General features: G+C 35.6%; 1 protein-coding gene across 2 annotated transcripts in view; it reads right to left on the bottom strand.

Annotated features, from left to right (window-relative positions):
* LOC124167985 (sodium/calcium exchanger 3-like) overlaps window positions 1-22,435 on the bottom strand; it is a 428,262-nt gene that overhangs the window by 13,262 nt on the left and 392,565 nt on the right. The window contains exons 3-6 of one of the 2 annotated variants that reach the window (XM_046546065.1): window positions 10,405-10,547; window positions 8,574-8,673; window positions 3,869-3,988; window positions 1,759-1,917 (exon numbers count right to left, since the gene is read on the bottom strand). In XM_046546065.1, the coding sequence (XP_046402021.1) occupies window positions 1,759-1,917; window positions 3,869-3,988; window positions 8,574-8,673; window positions 10,405-10,547 (522 nt within the window). The remainder of the gene's footprint in view (window positions 1-1,758; window positions 1,918-3,868; window positions 3,989-8,573; window positions 8,674-10,404; window positions 10,548-22,435) is intronic. The other variant, XM_046546066.1, reaches the window with a different exon arrangement.

Here is a 22,435-nt window from a genome sequence, read left to right as displayed (position 1 = left end):
TGAGAAAGATGACTCCCTACTCACAGACTTTTTACCCCGGATCAGATAGGGAGACTAATCACCCAGTGAGAAATGGGTGGTGGAGTCCACGTGGAACCCACGTGGAATCCACGTTGAGTGGTGGATATTTGGTGGTGGTGGATATTGAGTGGTTGGACCCACGTGAAATCCACGTTGATTTCAAGTGGATTTGTGTTGATTAGCATAAAATGGTAAACAGAATTTCTAATTTGTGGAACTTAACTCTCTGGTGTGACATTGCATCATTTATCATCCTGAAACCACGCTAGTTATGTGAAAATGTATCGCACATTCTATTTTTATATAATTCGTGGAAAGGCAGCCATGAGAGCACATGAAAAATCGTAGACACATATATAGAAGGTTTAGCTATAGAGTGGTTGAGGTTTTAATGGTTTTAGGACAGCACCTACTGCTGTTTTAATTTTTCCACCAAATTTCCACGTGGGTTCCACGTTGATTCCACGACCAAAAACACGTGGTATCCACGTTACATTTCTACGTGGGTTCCACGTGGATTCCACCACCCATTTCTCACTGGGCATATACTTAATATTTAATAAATGTATTCGCCTAGTTGTTCAATTGCTTGTAGTGAATGTGTTGTCATTGTTGTTTTTGAATTGATGGTAATCTCCCAACTATCGAGTTTCTATACTCACTTGAATTTTGTATTATACCGGAAGTTGTATTTTAAAATAAATTGCAGTTTTTGCCATGTTTTGACACGAGATGGTCGTTATCATTGATCACTTCTTATTAATCCCTTGCAATCGGTCTCCCAAGTAATTAATTACAACAGAATGTAATAAAAAATTGTACCCAAGTACAAATTTGATGTAAACAGTGAGACTATTTCTATAGTCATCCTGTCTAGAGGAAATTCATGCTTTAGAGCCATCACTTATGGTGAAGGTGCAAATGGAATCTGTAACATAGGGATTTATGACATCAGGAAGGTGTTTCACATGTTATCAAAGCTGTTTTTCAAAGTGGGAAGAAAATTCTTTTAGATTTGATTCTTGATTGAGTAGGTAAAAACAGTTATGGACGTATGTTTTTCAATGAAATATCTAGGAAAGAAAGTTTAATGATATGTACATCTATTTATCAATAAACTAATTACATTTTATAGTGGATGATTGTTTTGCTTGTAAGCAATTTGTATTTTCATACATATACATTTAGCATATATATAAATATGGAGTATCACTACTACATGCGGCCACAGAAATGTGTGTGTGAATAGATCTCCTAATATGAGCCAGGGCAAAGTGGTTTGCAATGTGATCCAGTAGTAGGCAAGTAATCTAGTATGTAAATGAATGAAATGTAAGCAATATGGTCATGACATTAACACTAATAAAATAAACATTTATTTCTTTCAAATTTTTGGAGGAATTTACCAAAGAAACTTCAGTATTAATTGAAAAAATTAGTTACATACAGATTAATATACATTTATTCCCAGACTTATCTAATATGTTGTCAAAACTATTATAAAAAATTGAAAATTGATTGCCGATGGATGCCTGAAATCAAATATTCCATTACTCATGTTTTCAGCATTTCCTTAATCCACTGCCTATCCCTATCAGATCAGAGGCTAGGAAATTTGCAACAAGTACGACATTACTCATTAAAATTTATTAGTTATGGCATTGCAATATAAATTGGGAAAATGAGATTAGGTGCAAAGCTAAGGTGCTTTGGTTTTCAAGAATGTAATCTTTGTACCTGGTAAACTTGTTCCCAAAGCCACCAGCGTGATGGCAGTTACAGAATCTTCAATGCCAACAGTACAACCAAAATGAGAAGCTACATCACCAATAACTGCAGTTAAGATGCCAATCCATGTGATGGAGACACAGAAACAGAGCCAACCATTGAGGTGATCTGTGGATGAAAAAAGATGGTTAAATACATTTCCCAATATTATCAAAAATCAATCTCCAGCAGTAAATTGAAAGATAATATTTGGACATCATCAAACGATAAAGTAACATCTATGTACATATTTAGAAATAATTTTCTCCAACAAGTTCAATAAACTAATAACTCTTTATTTACTTATTGCTTCTATAGCTCCACCATTTTCAGATGCATTTTTCATGTTCATTATGACAATAACAACCACAGAGTAGGGATATACAGAGAGGACAAAACGGCTGAAGGCGGTAATCAGCTCATTGCGCATTTCACCATGTTCTAAATAAGGAAACGTGGCTTGAGTTGCTATTTGGTTGCTATCGTTGCTATCATTCGCGCTTGGCGTGGAGTGTTGTCGCACAATTTTTTTTATTCCTCCACTCTTCAATGCTTTCATGTAGTGTGCTAGTGTTTTAAAGAAACGTGGAAAATAAGACGAGAAGAAAAGGTTTTGCTTGGTGTTCAGCCATTAACTGCAAAAAAAAAATGCGGGCATGACGGAAGCAAAGTTGAGTTTCTTCAGTTTCCCTAAAGACCCTGTGAGGTAAGTAATTTCATATTTTTTCTGAGTTACATAGCTGATAGAAGAAACTAAACTTATACTCTAGTATTATCTTGCATGCGAAATGAAATTGTCGAAAAAGTTTAGTAAGAACTTGTGGTGTTGGCGCAGGTCCAAGGAATGGGTGATTCGATGTCGTCGGTCGGATTTAGAAAACAAGACTGTCAGTTATTTACATAATAACTGCCGGATTAGTGCGTGCGATTCAGCGTTCCTTGCTCTACCTTTACTAGCAAAGAAATAATTAGGCTACTTTGAATTTTAAACCCTCTTTTTTCGATGCATGGTAAGTCGTTAGCACTATTTGGTTTGAATTTACCGCATCATTTTACTTATTTTCAAGATGGCCGCGTGCGCATTTTTCATTACAGAGAAACCTATGGTATTCCAACCTAATGTCCCCTCTGTATATATCTACTCTGTGATAACAACCATAGCATAATTTTATCCCCGATTTCACTAATATACAGTAGAGTTTAATGAATGCAATGCATAGTCTGAAAATCTGAATAGAAAAATGTTATGGTCATACAGATGATAAAATGGTAAAATACTGTGAAAAAGATTATCAAATCTTAGTAACAATATCAAAGCCATTAATGACAATGATTGATACTTGGATCAAAAATAATAAATCCATAGCAAAATGAAGTCTTAAAGATTAATCATTTCTGAATAAAGAAAATAAAGTCTTTTCAGAACCAAAAAATACAGTATCAGTTATTCCTTGCCCAGTTTTATGCGCTAGAATTAAGGCTACTTACCATTTTAAGAATGGCAGCAAAATTGTTCGATTATTTCACCTGAGGATACTTAAATTGACTACAATGAACTTTCAAATGGTAAAATGATTCCATGCAAAGCCAGTCAAGACAAACAATCATCAAATTAAAGAGAAAAAATAATTTTATATATTCAATGCTAAGTAAGACTACATTGCAGATATTAGGATACTTGATTACGGTTACAAAAAATGTTGAACATAATTTCTGGGGAAAGAAATTTGAATCCAATTCTTTTACCCAATTCATTGCTTTAACAGTGGTGTAATAGCTTATTTTCAACACTGGATGGCAACTACATTAACTTCTTTCAATGAGGACTGCACATATGTTCATCCAAGCCATGTTTTAATCAAATTAAATACATTTTATTACCAGGGTAAGGGAAAAAGTTGTGCAGATGGAGGGTAATTATTATTCTAAACATATTTTTCACTGATCATAACAATATACCTCTTTCAAATTAAACAAATAGGTACTTGATATTTGGCTGCATCAATGACAAACCAGCACATAATGTAAAAAAATACATTTTACAAATATTTATGTGGTCATTTTTCTTATATTATCTCACCTGTAGGTGGTACAAAGGCAAAAATAATCTTCCAGAAAAGGGTGACAAAGTGCATGACGTAGTCGGTGCAAGAAGGAGACTTCTCCTCACCAGGTTCATCACCATCATTGTCATCATCTCCTGTGGATGCAAAAGACCATGAGGAATTAAGTACAGAAGCATATGAAAGTTTTAGAAAAACGTCACGCAATGTCCCTTAAGCACTTTTACTATTGCAAAAGAATCAAATTGCTACAATTACTATTCCTTTACAGACATTTTTCTCAATATGCTATCTACATCCATCCATCCAAATCAAAAATAAAAATATCTCCTCGTTTGAATACGGGTTGGAACACGAGCCAAGAGCAAACTTCATTTAAACGTTAGGGCTCAATTTCTACATGCTATGTAGCTATATTTGGAAGAATTTTCATCCCGAAAGGTATGCAACTAAACTCACAGAAAAGGTTGCCTAAGTCGCAGGCGCAGATACATTGGCGCTATGCCGTACAATTAACACCTTTCAGATTACATCATCCCGCCCCTCATTATCGGCGCAAAATTGAGGACAGTCGCTTATTCGATTTTTCATGACATAGATTTCCACTATTTAAGGCAGCTTAAGGGTAAAAGTCAGTTTACGTCGACGCACTATTTTCATTATCAGCATCTAGTCTCATATTTCTTATTCATTTCCTTCTCGAGCTCTGAATAATACCAACTACTCTTCGTTCTTGCAATGGATTCTCATATTTTCCGTGCCATGCCTCACTTATCCGACATCAGCTTTTGATTTCCTCCCATCCTAATTATATGCACCATCCACAGCCAATCTTCTGTTTATGCGACCTAACAATATCCTCTCACCCACCATTGCAGTAATTTATTCGTTTCTGTCCCCTTCGTCCTATTTCCATCACTTCATCCTATTTCTGTCAATAATCTAGCTGAAGTAAATCAAGTTATCTCCAACGTGATAGAAGACGTTAATGCAATTCCAACTTGGGTTGAAAAGTAATTCTCTTTGGAAAGAACATTTTTTTCCATATCTGTGAGATTACTACACGTTCTGCTTCGATTGTTTTTCTATGAAAATGCTTTACTTGCATAATGCTACAATAGTACTCACGGGAAAAAGTTGAAGAAAAGACTTTAACCATTGAGGAAAACTCGTGAAGATTTCATAAGCATTATAAACTAGATACTTCTTTACGCTATCCAAGTATCTTAATTCTCACGGCAGTTTTACCGCTATTCACGGTGATAGGTATTCATCACAACCATTAACAACATCAGATGCCTTGTTTAGCATCCATTTCGCAGTTTTTCATGAAAATGCCCGGCCTATCTATTCTAACCTTATTCCAGTCAATCCAGCCATCATGACATTAAGCTGTTCCCAAATCCCCTACGGATTTTCCCTCAGCACTACCAAAACCCTTCCCAGCAGGATTCTACCAAAGTTCTCTTATAACAAGATATATATATTATCCTGCCCAAATAGGTCTAAAACTCCAGCCGAGAGGTGTTAGACAAAGCGGATCACTTTTGAGAGAACACCTTCCGTCAACTAAGGCTCAAATCCAATCTGTTTTACCCCTCTACGTCAAGCAGGGCCTCTGCGGGGGAGAAATGAAACAGCGAGACATCCCTGACGTTTACGAAAATACGTGGTGAACTTCTGGGGTGACTGCCACAATGGGGATTTAAAGAGGTTCAGCTGAACTACACCGGGTTGAAACAAATTAAAGCTTTCCGTATACACCGATCAAGGATACTGGCTTCATGCTGTGGCATTTTTTAGTGTACCCTCCCCCCCAAAATTTCTGGTACCCCCCACCCAGAAATTCCTCCAAACTTATCTGCAGAACTTCTCCCGCTTGCTTATACTTGGTTTAAAATTCTCATGCTTATACTTGGTTTAAAAAACCAGAAATAATCTCTGATGAGAGAATGAACAATTTGAGTTTGGTAAAGATTCCTGGTGTTATACCAATAAAAAATCTTCCCAGTTCCTTTGTTACTGATGATAAATATTTGTAATTTTGATCACTGGTACACTGAACAAGCATCAAATTATGAGATATTGATTATTAATTTTATTTCTTGCTATATTATACTAAATAATTTACTCTGTGTCAGTCAACAATATTTCTTGTCTCACTTTTGTAATTATGCCATGTTATTCACATTCGAATTCTGTTGAATTCTAACTACTGACTCAAGGCTCTTTGTGACATTCATGGGGGTTAACCAGTGGGGGTTCATCAAGTGGAAACCAGTGGACCTGTGATGCCTCGATAAGTTTTCTGGGCATTGATAATTTCTTGGTGGATGTATTTTTGTCCACAAGTTCAAGAAATTTTTGTGGTCATTTTCCAACAGAGGATGTGGCATTTTTTAGTGTACCCCCCCCAAATTTCTGGTACCCCCCCAGAAATTTCTCCAAATTTCTCCGAATTCCTCCGAACTTCCTCCGAATTTCCTCCGAACTTATCCGCAGAACTTCTCTTGCCAAGGACTTGTCGCGCTAAGGTTTTTACCGCAAAGGATTTTCACGCTAAGGTTTTTAGCGCAAAGGATTTTCGCGCAAAGGCCCTTCGACTCAAAGGCTCGGAGACTAAGTCTCGGAAACTCTTGTCTCCGAAACCTTGCCTCCGAAAATCCTGCCTCCGGAAATCAGCCTCCGAAACCCAGCCCCGAACCCAGCCATACCTGCAGAGCAAGACTTATATAGGACTACTGCGGAGGAATACCTACTCCTTGGCAATCAAGGGGAAATGGGTGCTGAGGCCCAAGTATGCAGTTTGGAGTGAGAAGTATTACCATAGTCCTATCACAACTCTCTCTCCCTCCAACACCTCACCCCACTTGTCTCTCCCCTCCATGAATTCCAATGAATCTCCCAGTGAGAAGATCTCCAACCCAGAAGATTGAGGGGAAATTTCCGGCCTGCACGCTGTTCCCCCCTCCTACCCCGGCCGGGATGATGCTTGGCGGAGCTGCGAGTCAACAGAAGCGATTTTTTGGGGCAGATTCGCAGCTGATTGAACATTGCCCTTTTTACCCCTCCACTCCTTGGCAAAATCCCTCCCCTCCACCCTGTCACGCCTCGGAGTACGCTAGGTCTCTTTTTGCTCGGGCGCTCGTGGTAGACGGATGCCGTGACTGACATGGGTGATTTTAGCAAAATTGTACAGCTTGTACTTAGTTTGGTAATATTTCCTATGGGATAATATAGTTATCATCGTTATTTTCAGTAATAATTCTGATTTTGAATACTTCTGCTTCAAATAGATATTGATTGAAAACAACTCGTAAATTTTTTTGACAATTGTTTCTTGTGTGCTGATTTCTTGTTTGTGGAGTCTTTCCCTGAACCAGCTTGTGACTGACGATTGGAGTTCCCTATGTCTGGGGCTTACGTGCACAATCTTCAAGATTTAACGTAACGCCACAATGCATGAAAAATTAGGAAAATTAGGCGGAAAAATGAGGCGGCAATAACTGTTTATAGTCAATAAAAATAGTTATTGTAATTTTTCAATCAGCTTGAATAAAATTAATTTCTATTTCCATTCAACTATAATTATGGTCAATGGGCTGATAATTCTATGCATAATGCATTTACATGCTCATCTTTTTGTGATAACTCATTACAAATATTATAACGCCCTTAAATAGAAAATAAGGTGTAAAAAACGTTCACCTTATCCCTGAAATCTACATTTTGCTTCCCATAGTGACGCATCGACAAAGAGGCCTATAAAAATCAGAGAACTTTTAAAATAGGGTGATTTCCTATTATTTTTGTGTTGCCTAAATTGAAAGATTATTACTCCTGGAGTACGTATTTCACGCTTTTAGATTTTTAAATGACGATATCTATTTTTCGCGATTAAATGAAAAGTGAAAAATTTCAAGCGCGCGAAAACGCGACGGCTAAGTATGAATGCTGGGAAAACCCCGAGTGACGTCATTCTGGTTCCCACTGTCGCCGTGTGAGGTGACCTTGGGGCGAGGGCATGTGCGCTGCTGTGATGCAGGTTGCTAGCAGGTAGCAGAGTACCCTGCTAGCAGGCAGCGCTTGGCTTAAATAAGGATTATTAATACCCTATTAAACGAAGGAAACTTTCCGACCTTAGGCAGTTTTAATAGGTGATTATTGAGAGATGTTTCTCTGAGCTCTGTGCCTCATACATGCATTGGTAATCTCAGACGATGTAAAACTCCCGACTACTCGTATAGCATCAAGGTCCCTGTGAAGTCACGTGGAGTGGCATCGCATGGGCATCAATCTAGTCTTTTTTAAATGAGGTTAAAATTGACCATTGCCATTCGTCTAAACCGGTATTTCTAAAACCAAATAATTTGTATATTACGAATACACTAATGGTGGGTAATGAATCGCAATCAATTCCTTTCGTTTTTTTGATGAAGGAAACTACCCTATTATATTTACATCGCGGTGGCATACTTCTAGGGTAAACCGTCAAATTAGTAATAATGAGACTATAAAATTGATTGAGCTCTTCAACTCATCTAAAAGGATTTACTCTCCATTTTTTGTTCTTAAGAAATCTGTTCTTATCGAAGCCTTTGTCACCTAGGACACGTTTTTCGATCGTTCAACACCGATTAAAACCAGAATGACTCATCTTTATCAACACATTCTCTACATCTAAACGAATTACAATAAACATCTAAAATAGATTTTACTGACCTGCACTGACAGTGATGGCTTCAATGAACTGCTCCTTCCACGATGAGGTTCCGATGAGAATAGACGCGTTTGCTCGCTTAACCAACTTATCAACGGTGTTCTGTCAACCAGCAACAAGAGAAAAAAATGAGAAGCAGTCAATATTTGGCAAGAAATTGAGTTTCATTAGCGAAATTACTTATAATAATTAAACACAAAGAACACTTAACGATAGATTTTAAAATGTTATATTTAAATATATAAATGTATATCGAATTGAAGAATTTTGCCACTTGTTAGGTCAACTGTAAAAATAAAATTTCGTTATCATACTTCAATCATATAATCTGCCTCTGTTTTTAAATGCCTTATATACTAGTACAAAGACTCATTAAAAAATTAAATGGTAAGTGCCATTTCAATTATTGATGATGCAGTTTGTAGGAAAATATTAGGGGGAAGCTTCAACAAAATTGAGTTTCTATAACGTATAACCTTTTTCTTCCAATCACAAGGAGTCGCCATTAAAGTAAAGTTTAAATATTATTCGACTGAAGCTTTACTAGATTAATGAAATAATAGCAAGTATAGTTCACTAGCACAGATGAGAAAGTCGGAAAAATAAGCAAGATGAAACCATATTTATATTTATTACAATTATTGTACGTCTAGTAGATAGGCTTCTCCATTCAGTTTTTAACACCTCTTTAGCAGATATAACAAAATTATCTCATATTGTCTCCATATTAACCTCACCGAACCATGAATTTGTAAAGTCTAAAGTAATGAAGACAAAATTGCACTCGATTAATGAAATAATAGAATGACAAGATGTGACACACAGGAGGCAATGAGGGAAAATGCTCCAAGACAATAAAACCATTTCAGACCTAGTTACGAGCTGTAAGACCCTTGGGCAACACCTATAGGAATCTAAAACAATTGAAAAAAAAAATCATGAGATAGATAACGATATAGCAATTTTCCATTGGATATTGGTTTTACTGGAGTCTACTTTCGAAAATTTTCTAGTCTAACCGCCGAGAATTTTGAGTGAATGAAAATTATTAAAAACACTAGACCAAAAGGTGAATAAATCTGTCTAAACTATAATGGAACCTGTAGGAAAGAGGAAATTCATATCACAATGCATCACATAATATAACAGTTAATACTTGACACATTCTAAGGATAACGAGAACTTCGAATAGGTCCGTCTCTTTCTTTATGTTTGAGCTCTGGGAGGCAAACAAAATATATTTGACTATATATGAAAATCAATGGGATAAGAAACCACGGTCACGTCTCGTAGTTTTGAAGTTGAGGACATTTTATTCAAAACAGATAATGGTATAATTATACGAAATATAAACATAAATATATGCTTTATGTACTGGCACAAGCACTCCCTTAAAGTTTTAAATGATTAATGCAGTTTCAATTAATTACGAAAAAGTTCGCATTTTCACTTAAATCTACATTTTTCCTTCTCATAGGAAAGCATCGATACATGCATATAAAAATGAGGAAATTTTGAAACCATGTTAACACTTCAGCGGAATTCCTCAATGGTAAAACTTTAAATAGGTACCAATTTTAACTCCTATTTGGCAGATATAAGCAAAATATCTCATGTTGTCTTCATATTAACCTCACAGAAACAGTATTTGTGAAGCCTGAAGCATTGAAGACAAAGTTTTACTAGATTAATGAAATAATAGACCGGTAGGAGATACCACTGAAGAGGTGATACGGGAAAATGATAATTTTAATCATTTTAGACGTCTGGGGCTGGCTATATAATACCAAAAATCATTTGACTTCCACCCTGTCCCGCGAAACATTTATAGACCTTAAATTCCTTGCTCTCCTTAATTCGGATTTGGGCTCTCGTGATCTCGCCGAGCTTCGGCCTTCCCAGGAGCGCCATCTTGTCCTCCGCGGTCAGCTCCTCTGGTTTCTTCTTCTCCGCTTCAGCGGCCATTCCTGCCTCGTCTGTGCGGGAGAAAGGTGGACGGGGATCCGTGGAGAGATTGGGAGGGAAACAGAGAGAGAAAGAAAACATATGAAGAACGAACAGGCGAAAAGAAGATCACGAGGATAGGAGAAAGAAAGGGAAAGATATAGAAAGAAGAGAGATATGCGAGAAGAAATTTTTAAAGGAGAAAAGTGAAAGATAGGAAAGTTATCAAGCGTTTTTAATTTTTTTTCAAAATTTTTAAGCGTGAGAATTATTACGAAAGGAGACAAAGAGGAAAGCAATAGGTGAAACATAGCCGGACGTGGAAATCGAGTTTAAGCAAGGGATCGAGTCGTTAAAATGAGTCGATTCCCCGTTAAAGTTCCCGATACCAACGTCCCGGTTGTTAGGTGAAGATGAGAATTGATAATTTGTGCCACGTTAATGATAATGGATTTGCAAAGTGCGCGGTCACGGTAATGACCGCCAGCGGCGAAAAATTCAGTCGCACACAGAGAAAATTGACGCGAAATAGAGAGAAAGAGAGATGTGAATAATATCAAAGGTAGAAAGAGAGAGAGAAAGATAGGAGAATAGGCGGAGAAAAAGGGCAAGCAAAGAAGAAATAAGATAAATGCTCGTATAAAAACGAGAAACAGCGACTTCAGGGGAGAAAATGAACAGCAAAAAACGCGAATGGATTTGTAATTGTTTGACTTGAGTGTGAACAATAATTGAAGAGAAAAGCAACGCCATCACCAAAAGCATTTCATGAATATCATTTTTGAATGCGTTATACACTTCAAAGATTCCATTTTCTCAGGTTATAATGAAATAATGGACATTCAACCAGTTAAAAGACTTATATACATACATCTATGCTTGATGGCAAAGTGGCTCCAATTTTGGCGAGAGAATAAAATAACATCTCTGAGAGAATTTTACCAGAAATTATTGTTTATTTGTGCCCTTTATCAGTGAATAAATGGAAAAGGCCCGAAGTCGCTTTATATTATTATTTTTAATTATCATATTTCTTCAAATATTGATTTCTGGGCCTAAGTATTTCTATGAAAGCAAATATAACTTAAACACATAGAATTTTAATCATCTGATATCTACAGTGAATCATACTTCGTCAATTTTAGCGAATTAGTTGCATTACCAAGCTAATCTACATCATCTAAGTATTCGAAACATTTTGATATGGATTACATAAGGACACCGTTAAGCCAGATATGCAGTTGAAAAACACCAAACCAGGTTAATTGGACAAAGTAGAGCACAGACAGTTAACATGTTGGTCAGAAGCTCATTATATCTAGGGCCACTTTGGGTAAACCGAAGAAAACCATTATTGCACATCACCATCTATGTAATACACTAAACAGGCAGTGAGCTCTAGCACGTTTAGTAATAAGGGATTTTCTACTCGCTAATTTCTAGTTAGCAACGATGAAGTAATTGCTTTGCAGGGAAAACACATACGCCGGTGGTGCCTGAAGGCCTTGCTGTTAATTATAATACAATTTAGCGGTTACATGTTGGTTGCGGAAAATGAAGTGTATTTTGCAAGATGGGAGCACAAGGTGTCGTCATTTTTGAGTGTGGTACGTCATCAATCCGTTTTTAATAAGATTAGAGGAAAAAGAAACCATTTCGCCTTATATGGGGTGAACGTATGTTTAGGTGTGAGTGCAAGAGATACGTTTTGTTAATTTAAATTAGTGTTTGGTCTTAATTTTTTATTTGGCAGTGATTTTGGTTCAAACTGCGGTCGAAGGAATAAAAACACCATGCCTTAGATTGCAAAGAAGTTCATTTGGGATGGATATTTTAGAAAAGAAATGACAGTCGACTTTCGAAAAAAGGTATTAGAGGATGACATCAACGTCATTCCATCTTAATCATGGTGAAATTTTAGAAAATTAATTGACATTGGTATGGATTAATGAGATTAAGAGGACATAATATTCATATTCTAGAATTTTGATATATTGTGCAAATTTTTGGACCTGGTGAAATTGGAACACTCTTGGTGAACCCTAACACTATTAGACCTGAAAACAATTTCCATTTATTTGTAAAGCATTGAGTGAGAAAATGTCTGAAAATAAGTTTAAATAGATGAGAAAAAATGGATAGTTTCTGAGAAAATGATAACCTCAGGGAAGCGGTTGGCACTATATCTGCAAAATAAGCTGAACCAATTTTAAACTAGGTATCAATAGGTATCGGGACGCTTGCAGAAATAATACCAAAAGGAGCCCAGCAAAGCTCATTTTTCAACGCTTAAAAATTACAGGGGGTGTTACAGCGAAGTTAAAAGAAAATGTCGGAATACTTTAGCGAAAAAGTGAAATCATGAATTATAGATCATTAACGTCCTGATCAGTAACATTTTAAGGTTTTAGATGTTATAAACAAGGCGTCAGCCATATTAAAATCAACAAGTTTAAAGAGAACATAAAAATTATTAAAGTGAAAACACATTATAAACTTATAATTTATGAAGTATGAAGAGTCAACATTTCATCTAAACCAATACTGAAAAATTCATTGAAATAATTACGTGGCTATTTCATGCTTCGTAGCGTTTATTTAAATTGCATCTAAAACATCTAAAACCTTTTATCGAAAAGAGAGAACCAATTTCAGAAATACAGAATATAAGAAATAATTCGATTTAGTTATTTTTAAAAGAACTATAAATAGCTGAAATAATATCCAAAATCACTCTACTAAGTTTAATTTTGAAAACAAAGAGAGAAAAATTGTAAACTTAAGATGAAATTAACGTCAATACACAGAAGTTACCTATAAATAAAAAAATCAGTTTCACATTGCATTGGTTTACAAGATCAAGCCATTAACCAAACTATATCAATATATATTTATATATTTTCAAATAATACTGTAAAACATTAAATTATTGGTATTTTAAGACCTTTCACAGGTATAAATAAGAAGTGACCTGAGTAAGACATGTTTCCGTTAGTTACTACAATATGCGATAAATATCGTATCTATCGATAATCCACAAATGTGCGTAGTTCGGATTAAGTAGTTTGGGCTGTAATACACAATAGTGTCAGAGTGTGGATAAAATTCATAAAAAGTAGCTCCTTGCAGTATTATCGTGAAAGGATTACGAGAAAAAAAGAGACCAATGTTTTCCTAAGGTAGAGATTTCTTTGATTATTCTTAGAATATGAAGTAAAGTATTAATTTTCATTATTTTAAGCAGCTTTTTTTTACCAAAAAACAATATATACAATTGTAAAAATTATTTTGTTTTACCAAATCCTTCAGCACACCCACGGCGGACACACATAAGACACCAGGAGCACAAACAGTTTTCGGTGGAGACCGACAGCAGAAAAGATTCATTAAAAGTAGAGAGAGAAATTAATGCTTACCATCGGTCAAAATTGCCACATGCGTAGGATGTGCTTGAAATGTGCTTGTTGAAAGTGATTAAGAAGAGAGAGAGATATAACAATTTAACAACAATATGGAGTGCCGTCTTGTATCGTCAAGAGGCGATTTCAGTGTTCTGTAGATGTTTATAGATATTTTTTTCGGGGATCTGTAGATGTGAAGTGTTGGTGAGTCAGGCGTCACAGAAGTGGCTGGTACACAAACACCATTTTACACACAGAATAAAAAGAGAGAAATATTTTCATCATAAGTAATAGAATGTGCTGTGAAAGAAGTTTTCATAGTGAGATGATGAAAGGTTGGACGTAGAGGACTGGAAAGGTGGAATTTTGGCTTGCGGAAAACTGAGCGATAACGGAGGAGAAGCAACTAATTACGATTGTGGGGTTATATTTACACAATAAGATACATATTTGGCACCATAAATTGAGAACAATTGGTTCGCTATCCACTGAGTTACATAGTTAAATACATTTAATACTCATTATTATAATTTCGCAGGAGCCCGATAAGAAATCGCAATGTGATGCGAAATTTTTCTGTGGCGGTACTATGAGTTATTTTCGAGTAAAAAAATTATTATTTACTTAATAATTGATATTTAAACGTGTTGCATCATGTTATAGGATGACAGCCTTTAATATTTACGTAGATAACAGATACACATTTCCTTTTCTACTTACAGCATAAGTGCTTCCTAATAAAACATATCAGCTTCAACATTACATCTACGTTTTGTAACAGATGGCGCATTTCTCATATTCAATGAATTGACTCCGTATTTTAATAGCACATTAATCAAAAACCAAACAGCATTGTCATGGAGATCGGCTTAGAAATGTGGAGGTCCAGCGAACGTCTCTACGCCAGTATTATAGTAAATGTATCGACAATTATTGTTTTTTCTTGGCCTACCATACTGAGTACTGCTGACAATACGATATGAAACAATCATCGGCCAATACTTGACCATCCCACAAGTTGCCAACAGGGGCCCAACGTGTTTCATTGAGTTGCTACATTGCAACGTAAGGAAAGCATTAAAACCTCTTAGATGCAACCCACAATACTGTGATTCGTCGCAGTGTGGTCTACATCGACTCACTCAGGACTAGGCAATACCGGTCATAACGTAACACCCGTTTCTGGGCCTAAAGTTGGGTTGACGAAATTGACTGCAATAACATTCGAATATAATGATCGACTCAAAAATGTGAACGGCGACAGTGAATAGAGCACAAACCGATTGAGGTCTTCAATCAAAATATTAACGAAGTTAAAGCAGTTATACTTTGAACGAAGTAGGGGTCAATGGATGTAGATATATCGTTGATTTAGTATTTGGAGTATAGGGTTTGAAGTAGCCCGCGATAGCAGCTCTCTCGCAACTATATTCTAGACAGAAGCGTGTCAATTTTTCTGTCTAGTATGTAGTTGCGAGATGTATTTCTGGAGCCATTACTATTGCGGGCTACTTCAAACCCAATGCTCCAAAACACTGAATCAACATTAAAAAATAGAGGTCAAGAAAAAGAAAACAACTCAACTTACAGATTTATCGCAAGCGACAATTATTGATGTAACTACGCAGGCAAGGATCATTGCTAAAAATAGCCCTTTTTCAATTTATTACTTTTTTATTACTTATTATAATAAAAATTGATTTGATTTATTCACAAAAAAGAGGAGATGAAATCATTTTACATCGTAACAGCCGCTTCATTTAGTTTTATACCTATGCCATCACTAAGCGGAGAGATCTCTACGGAGTATAGTTACGTCTTCACGTGTGTCTCTCTTGAGCCAATGCTACCGCAGTCTGCTTCGATATTAAACCTAGCTTGAAATATCTATCATTTCCTTCCTCGAAAGCCGAGTGACCCAACAACGGCCCTTAGATATCCTCTAAGGGAGACCTCTATAAAAATTCCGATGAATCCAATACTGAGATCGATGGAGGACAATGATGACTTCGCTTGAAGAGGGCGTGTCGGTTTAGCAGTACGGGATTTTTCTCTCCAAACAGAGCGGGATTTACAACACTACAAATTGATCTGTTTTTCACTCTGGGCTATCGTAAGGATTCCCTAAGGAAGAGAGGATGAGGAAGTATTTGTGGAGCCGAGCAGGACAACACCAAATTATCGTTAGCCACAATGCAACGAATCACTGCAGATAAGTCACTGAAGTCACGTTCCAGCTACACATTTCAACTCTTGGCCGAGCCAAATACCAACATCTGATTCAAACAACGAAATAATCTGGAGCAATAACATACGAAATAAATATTCATGAGTTTACAACGACTACGATTTATGATCAATAATTCATAAAAAAGTCTGCGTATAATTTAAGAGCGCATGTGCTAATATATTAATTTAGTTTGCGAAATAGTTTCTATCGCGAAATAGTTTAGTTTCGCGATATCTCACCAGATGCCTTGAGTAAAAGAGTTTCCGAGTTTCACATCAACCAAGAGTCGATAGAAGAAAATATTTTTAGCAATTTCTAACGAGAAGTACTTTCCTTGGTAAAAGATTAAACAATTATTCAAATATGCTCTGGAGGTATTACACAATTTTTACTGTTCCATATTTATCCGACAATACCATTTCATAATCTATGGCATTCCAAACGTATAAAACTAGCAATAATTGGACTGCCTCATATTTCAAGAGGTTTTCAAAATATTACCAGGCATATTCATATCATCCCACACTCAATACAACGTTAATCAATTTATGTTGGTACCGTCATTTGTCCAACATCTCACGTATAAAAAAAAAAATGCTTGCAATGAATAGATGTCTTATATTAATACAATGAGCTGTCAAGAAATTGAAATCTTAGAAAATCTCAGTATCTGAAAAATTCATCGTGTTAAAATGGGAAAACGAAACATTCTCTCCGCTGGGAAAAACTGTTCAGACCATAAAAGAAATCGAGCTACTATCTCGGGACTTGGACTATTTTATCAGGAAATCTTCTAACCCTCTTTTTTTCTCACACAACTCAGTTCAACGCAATTTTTATTGACGATTTCATCCTCATTATAGTAATGGTTTCCAATACGACCCCCAGTATTGATAAAAGTGAATAATTGTACTCGGTGAATAACTACCTATACTAATTAAATAAAGCAACAGAATACCTATGAAAAGCTTTTACGAACTTATTTCGTGAAACAACGTGACTTCACGATCCCTATGCACGTATTTTTATCCTATTAAGTATTCAATCGCTTATCGGCTGGATTTGTAATAATGAGTTTGGGATATGAAGGGAAGAAAGAACTAGTACAGCATGTAAGAAGAACAGGGCAGAGCGTAAAAGTAAGTTTTTCCCGTAGTTGCTCATACAATCGAACATGCACGTTTCTTACAGCTGAATGGCTATTGAGGCAATGTCTCGACAATTCTCGGACAGTTACATAAAGAAGCAATGGACTGATTTTGTTCGCAATCTGGTTCCTACGAAACCAATAACGGAATATCGAGTTGAGAGACCTAATCAATTCCATTTGAACTTTAATCCCGAAGGCCGATGAAAAGATGATTTCCTATCAATTAGTGGACTTCTCCTCCGCTAAGCGTTCACGGTTTTCGATGCAAATTGAAGGGAACAGGGTTTTTCGTAGGTGGAGGGGGAACAGGATAGCGAACCTGGTCAACCATGTAGGTGCGAGTTAGCTCAACAGATGGAGTGAATGTTGCTGGAAGGGAGGGAGAGAGAGAGAGAGAAAAAGTAGAGGGGGTTGTGGGTAATTTAGTAGGCGAAGAGCCCAGCGGCGGCAGCAGCAGCGTCAGCAGCGGCAGCGGCGGCAGCTTATATATTTTGAGGCACAGAGACGAGGATAAGGTACGGACGGCGGCTTTTTAGCGCATTTAGGCTAGAAGCTGGCGGCTCGTGCAACAGGATTACAAATGAGGAAATGTAATCCGTGTCCTCCTTACGAAAGGCAAGCGTCGATTAGGCATCGGTATGCTAGAGAGTCCAGGGCGACCTTGGTTTAAGAGAGGCCAAAAATACATCATAAAAATCCGTGTTATTACGCTACTGTAACCCATGCTCAATAGAATATCATAAGCGGTTGGAGAAAAATTAAATTTGGTACATAGATATCGACAGTATACCGTTTAAAAAGTACGACCACCATTCAAAGCTTTAATGAAAATAAGCAAATAAAACTTCTGAAAACAATTAAATAAAGATCTACTCGACAAATTTTGCTCGTCACCTGATTCCTACATAGCAATTGACGAAATATCTGTCATGAAAAATAATTCAGAATTTCTAAAATACTCAATCACTTAAATATTTTTCCCAAAAAAATTGAAAGACCATAAAAGGATAATTTGTACAACTATGGACTTTTAAATCCACGTGAATATAATACTTATACTGCATAAAAAAACATCAGCAGTCGGAGTTACATTTCCCAATAAAATTCATTGAATATATTGACTGAACGAATGAATTTTGCAGATATGTAAAATTAATACCGTGGGACTTTCATCGTTCATTAAATTCATCGTTCACATAACCATTTTAACAGAAAATAATTAACAAATAAAACTATCTAAATATATGTGTATAATTTTGACAAGGAAAAGACTTAAACAATTAGTATGGTGGAATGAGAAGAAAAAAAGAACAATCCCATGGCAAAAGTAATGATTTCAAGAAATGACTACGGCCAGTCCAGCGGTTATTCTTTACGGAGTCATCCACAAGAGCATATAAAATGCGGAAATGCAAAAAAACTCGGCATCCACTACTTGAATAGAGTCATGAAAATTAAATGCTCTAGGTAGCAAGTATATTTTACTCGAGAAAAAAATCAGGAAATATTGCATTAAGCGGTTAAAGCTATTTATTGTTATTTACACCATCGGATTCTATAGAAAGAATCGTGGCAATGTCAATGGAAACGCTTTAAAAAATTCAATTTAATAACTGGTTTAATGGTCAATACACAAATCACATAAATAATATCGCAAGGCAGAACAATGATCGAATACCACTTCAAAACTCGAACCAAAGATCAGAATAATTCATCTGTCTTTGCAACAATAATTGAGCAATCTTTCCAATTCTTAGAAATTCTTATATGCTTATAAAAATACTGCATATGGTTAAGATTTTAAAATGCTGAGGAATAATATTTTGTATAACTTGAGCATGGGTTAAAATGATACTTGTTACAATCAAGACGCAGAATGGATGAAGGTTCCATCTCCCAAGCTTTCGAAACTTGCCTTTTTCTCGAGGAGCTTGCCTTGGTAAGGGGACAAAAAATGCGGGGATTATGGACGTAAACGAACTACATCAAGAAAACTTTCAAGCACACAAACACACAATTGCGTCCGCAACCATCGTGCGCTCACAAAATGACAGTTGACACACAGTTAGTTCACGAACAAACACGTTCCTTCAATTCAAAGCCCTTTTCAGACAGGCTGAATCGAAGACACACACAACATGTCGTGTTTCAGCAACATACTTGAACACGCATGAATAGGCAGCGCCGATGGATCAAATCTAACAGCTGGGAATCCAAAAAAGCCAGGATGAAGCCGCTACTCAGGCAGCAAATTATAAATATGACATACTTAGTGCTTCTGCGGTGGCTTGCACAACATAGTTGAATCACCTATGCATAAAGTCAACCTAGGTTTTTGTAACAATACAGTTCCATCATGATAACGATTTAATCTTTCGCTGATTTGTCTAATGAAAGATATTCCCCTCTTTTCTCTTGATTTGTTTTGAATGTCCGCAAAATCTTCTATAAAAGGAAGGTTGCAAGGCTTAAAAATACAATTTTCGCATAAAACATATTTTTCTGCCTTACTATTGGAACTTAAAAATTATGTTCCCCTACCAAACATATGCTAAATTTTTTACACCATTCGTTACCCAAAGCTATAAAAAACTAAATTAAAGTAATAAAACATGGTTATAATTTAAGTATGCAATGTAGGCAAAGCTGCAGCGAGACAGTTTTAAATATTTATCCCTTTCTATGATTGAAATTGTTTGCGGGTGAAAATAATATCATTACTGACTCGATAACCGTAATTCTTTCTGCATTGCAACACTTAAAACCGAGAAAAAGGAATATAAATACGACCCATGATCAACTCCGTTATCTTATATTCCCATTGAAAATTAATAGGCTCATATTTCACATCTATAATTCATTTTGAGATAAAATACCACGTACAGTTTCATTTATCTGCATAGAAATTATGGGGAATAGACAGAAGTTGTGCGTGAAGAATGGCAAATGATGACGCAAAACGGTATACCATTAAATATGAGCCAACTTATAATCCTATTTAACATAAGGAAAAAAATTAAAAAGTTTAAATAAAAGTTGTACTTGTTAAAAATACAATACTTAAATGACGTCAAATTCAACACTTAACGCACAAAAGAATACATTTTAGAAGCAAAAAAATTAACAAAAACTTCTTAATGAAATGCTGAAGCTTCATGGGGTTCCTCACCAAAGTTAAAAACATTTTTTTTTAAACTAACACATGAAATATTTATGTCTAATAATATTATAGGGAAAATTAATTACTTTGCACTAGGGGGCATGCAAACGGACTACCTCACACATATTTCATGTAACTATGCACACAATCTGGCGAAATCAGAATTGTCTAAGGTAATTTTTTAAATTTATATACTTTATCTAAACTCCACATGCTTTTATCAATATCTTATTTGTATCTCCCTTAAATAGTTGCTTAATTACTGCAATCATATATGCAATAAATGCCTCAAAAAAAGGAAAAATGTACGTCTTTAGAGGACGGCTTTATCAATCGGCGCTGCCATAGCAAACATTCTCACACATACAACAACAATGAGTTTAACACATACCCTGTGTTATTTAAGTACATTTCTCTACGCAAGTGAGGATTTTTTTTAAGGCTATGAGAGGTAACGTGTGTTAAATCCGACAAAGGTGAATTATGATATCTAAAACAGGGATTTTCGATCAGGAACAAACAAGAGAGGAACAATGGGAAAAGTAACAAACAGTTACGCTGGAAGTGCAATCGACGAAATAAATATAATCGAGGAGAAACCATCTAAAAAACGAAAAAAAAGAAAAAAAAATAATACTAAAAAAACGTAAAATTTTTAAATAATATTTTTTTTTGGGCTGGAAAAACAAGCAATTAATAGTTAAAAAGGAGGATTAAAAAATAACATCACGTCTTTCCAAACGAGAAAAAAATAACAAAGGTTCTACTGACAATGAGTTAAGATTTTAACCATCAGGGTAACCCATCATAGTGGACGGATGATATTATTACTAGCATCATAGACAGTAACAGTTCAATTGTTTTGATATTTTTTAGGTATAATTTGGAGCATATGATGGTCGGAGGCACTTACATCAAACCAGCCATGTTGGTCACGGATTCGTAGAAGTGGTCACGTCACGGATAAGGCGTTGACATTTTGGGCATATTTTATGAGAGAAAGAGAGATAGGAAGAGAGAGAAAGAGAGAAATAGATAAAGGAATATAGGTTGAGGAAGGATTTTTATAAAAATGGGAAATAATTGACGAGGTTTTTTATTTAATTTTCAGAGAAGGAACAGAAATAGTGTATCGGGAATAAAAGAGAAAGATTTTTACAGCCCGAAGGAAGGAAGTTAAGCCCGATGATATTTTGTCGCGCAGTTAACAAGTGAATCGTAATCATCCGTCGAAAAATAAGCCAATGTTTCCCGGTTTGAAAATAGATTTTAATGAAAAAGTTCATCAAGGGGATAATTTCAATTAAGAAAGAGGAAAAATTGGTACGGCGAAGTTAACGACAAATTTCAGCGTCGTAAGATACGTTTAGCAAGATTGAAAATAAAAATGACAACAGATCGTGTTCATATTACGATGGTTTTTGTCAAAAAAATGATGCAGAATTGAAGCAAAAAATTTGAGAGGAAAAGTGAAATATTTAATGTTTACGAGTGAATATTATTTCAAAGATATTTCAGTAGTGATGGTCGTAGAAGTAATAACAGGAAATATGTACAGAAATATTGCGTGAAGAGAGGAGTGAGGAGAAGGATTATGGGTGTATGGATTTGGGAAAAATGGATAGGAAGAGAAAAAAGAGAAAAAAATAAAAAAAATACATAAATTTTTTGGGCTGTAAGATTTTATCACGTCCATATAAATGAAAAATATTGTCTATGATTAATATGGAATTTATATAAATTAGTAATAATTTTCATTGATTTTAACATTAAAGGCATCAAAATTTCTCTATTTGTGAAAAAACCACAAGATATTACAATAGAATTAATGAATGCAGGGATAGAAAATAATTTTCCTTTTCATGGGACACAAAGTATTTAGGAGCAATTATATTCTGGAGGGTTCTTCATCGAAAATCAATTATAGCTATCACTATTCATATGAGAAAAACATATCGTTCATAAAAAATGAAAGATTA

The sequence above is a fragment of the Ischnura elegans genome, chromosome 11 (assembly GCF_921293095.1).
Source record: "Ischnura elegans chromosome 11, ioIscEleg1.1, whole genome shotgun sequence".
Lineage (NCBI taxonomy): Eukaryota > Metazoa > Arthropoda > Insecta > Odonata > Coenagrionidae > Ischnura > Ischnura elegans.
Note: the sequence above shows the minus strand (reverse complement) of the source record. Positions and strands in the feature narration are given on the sequence as shown.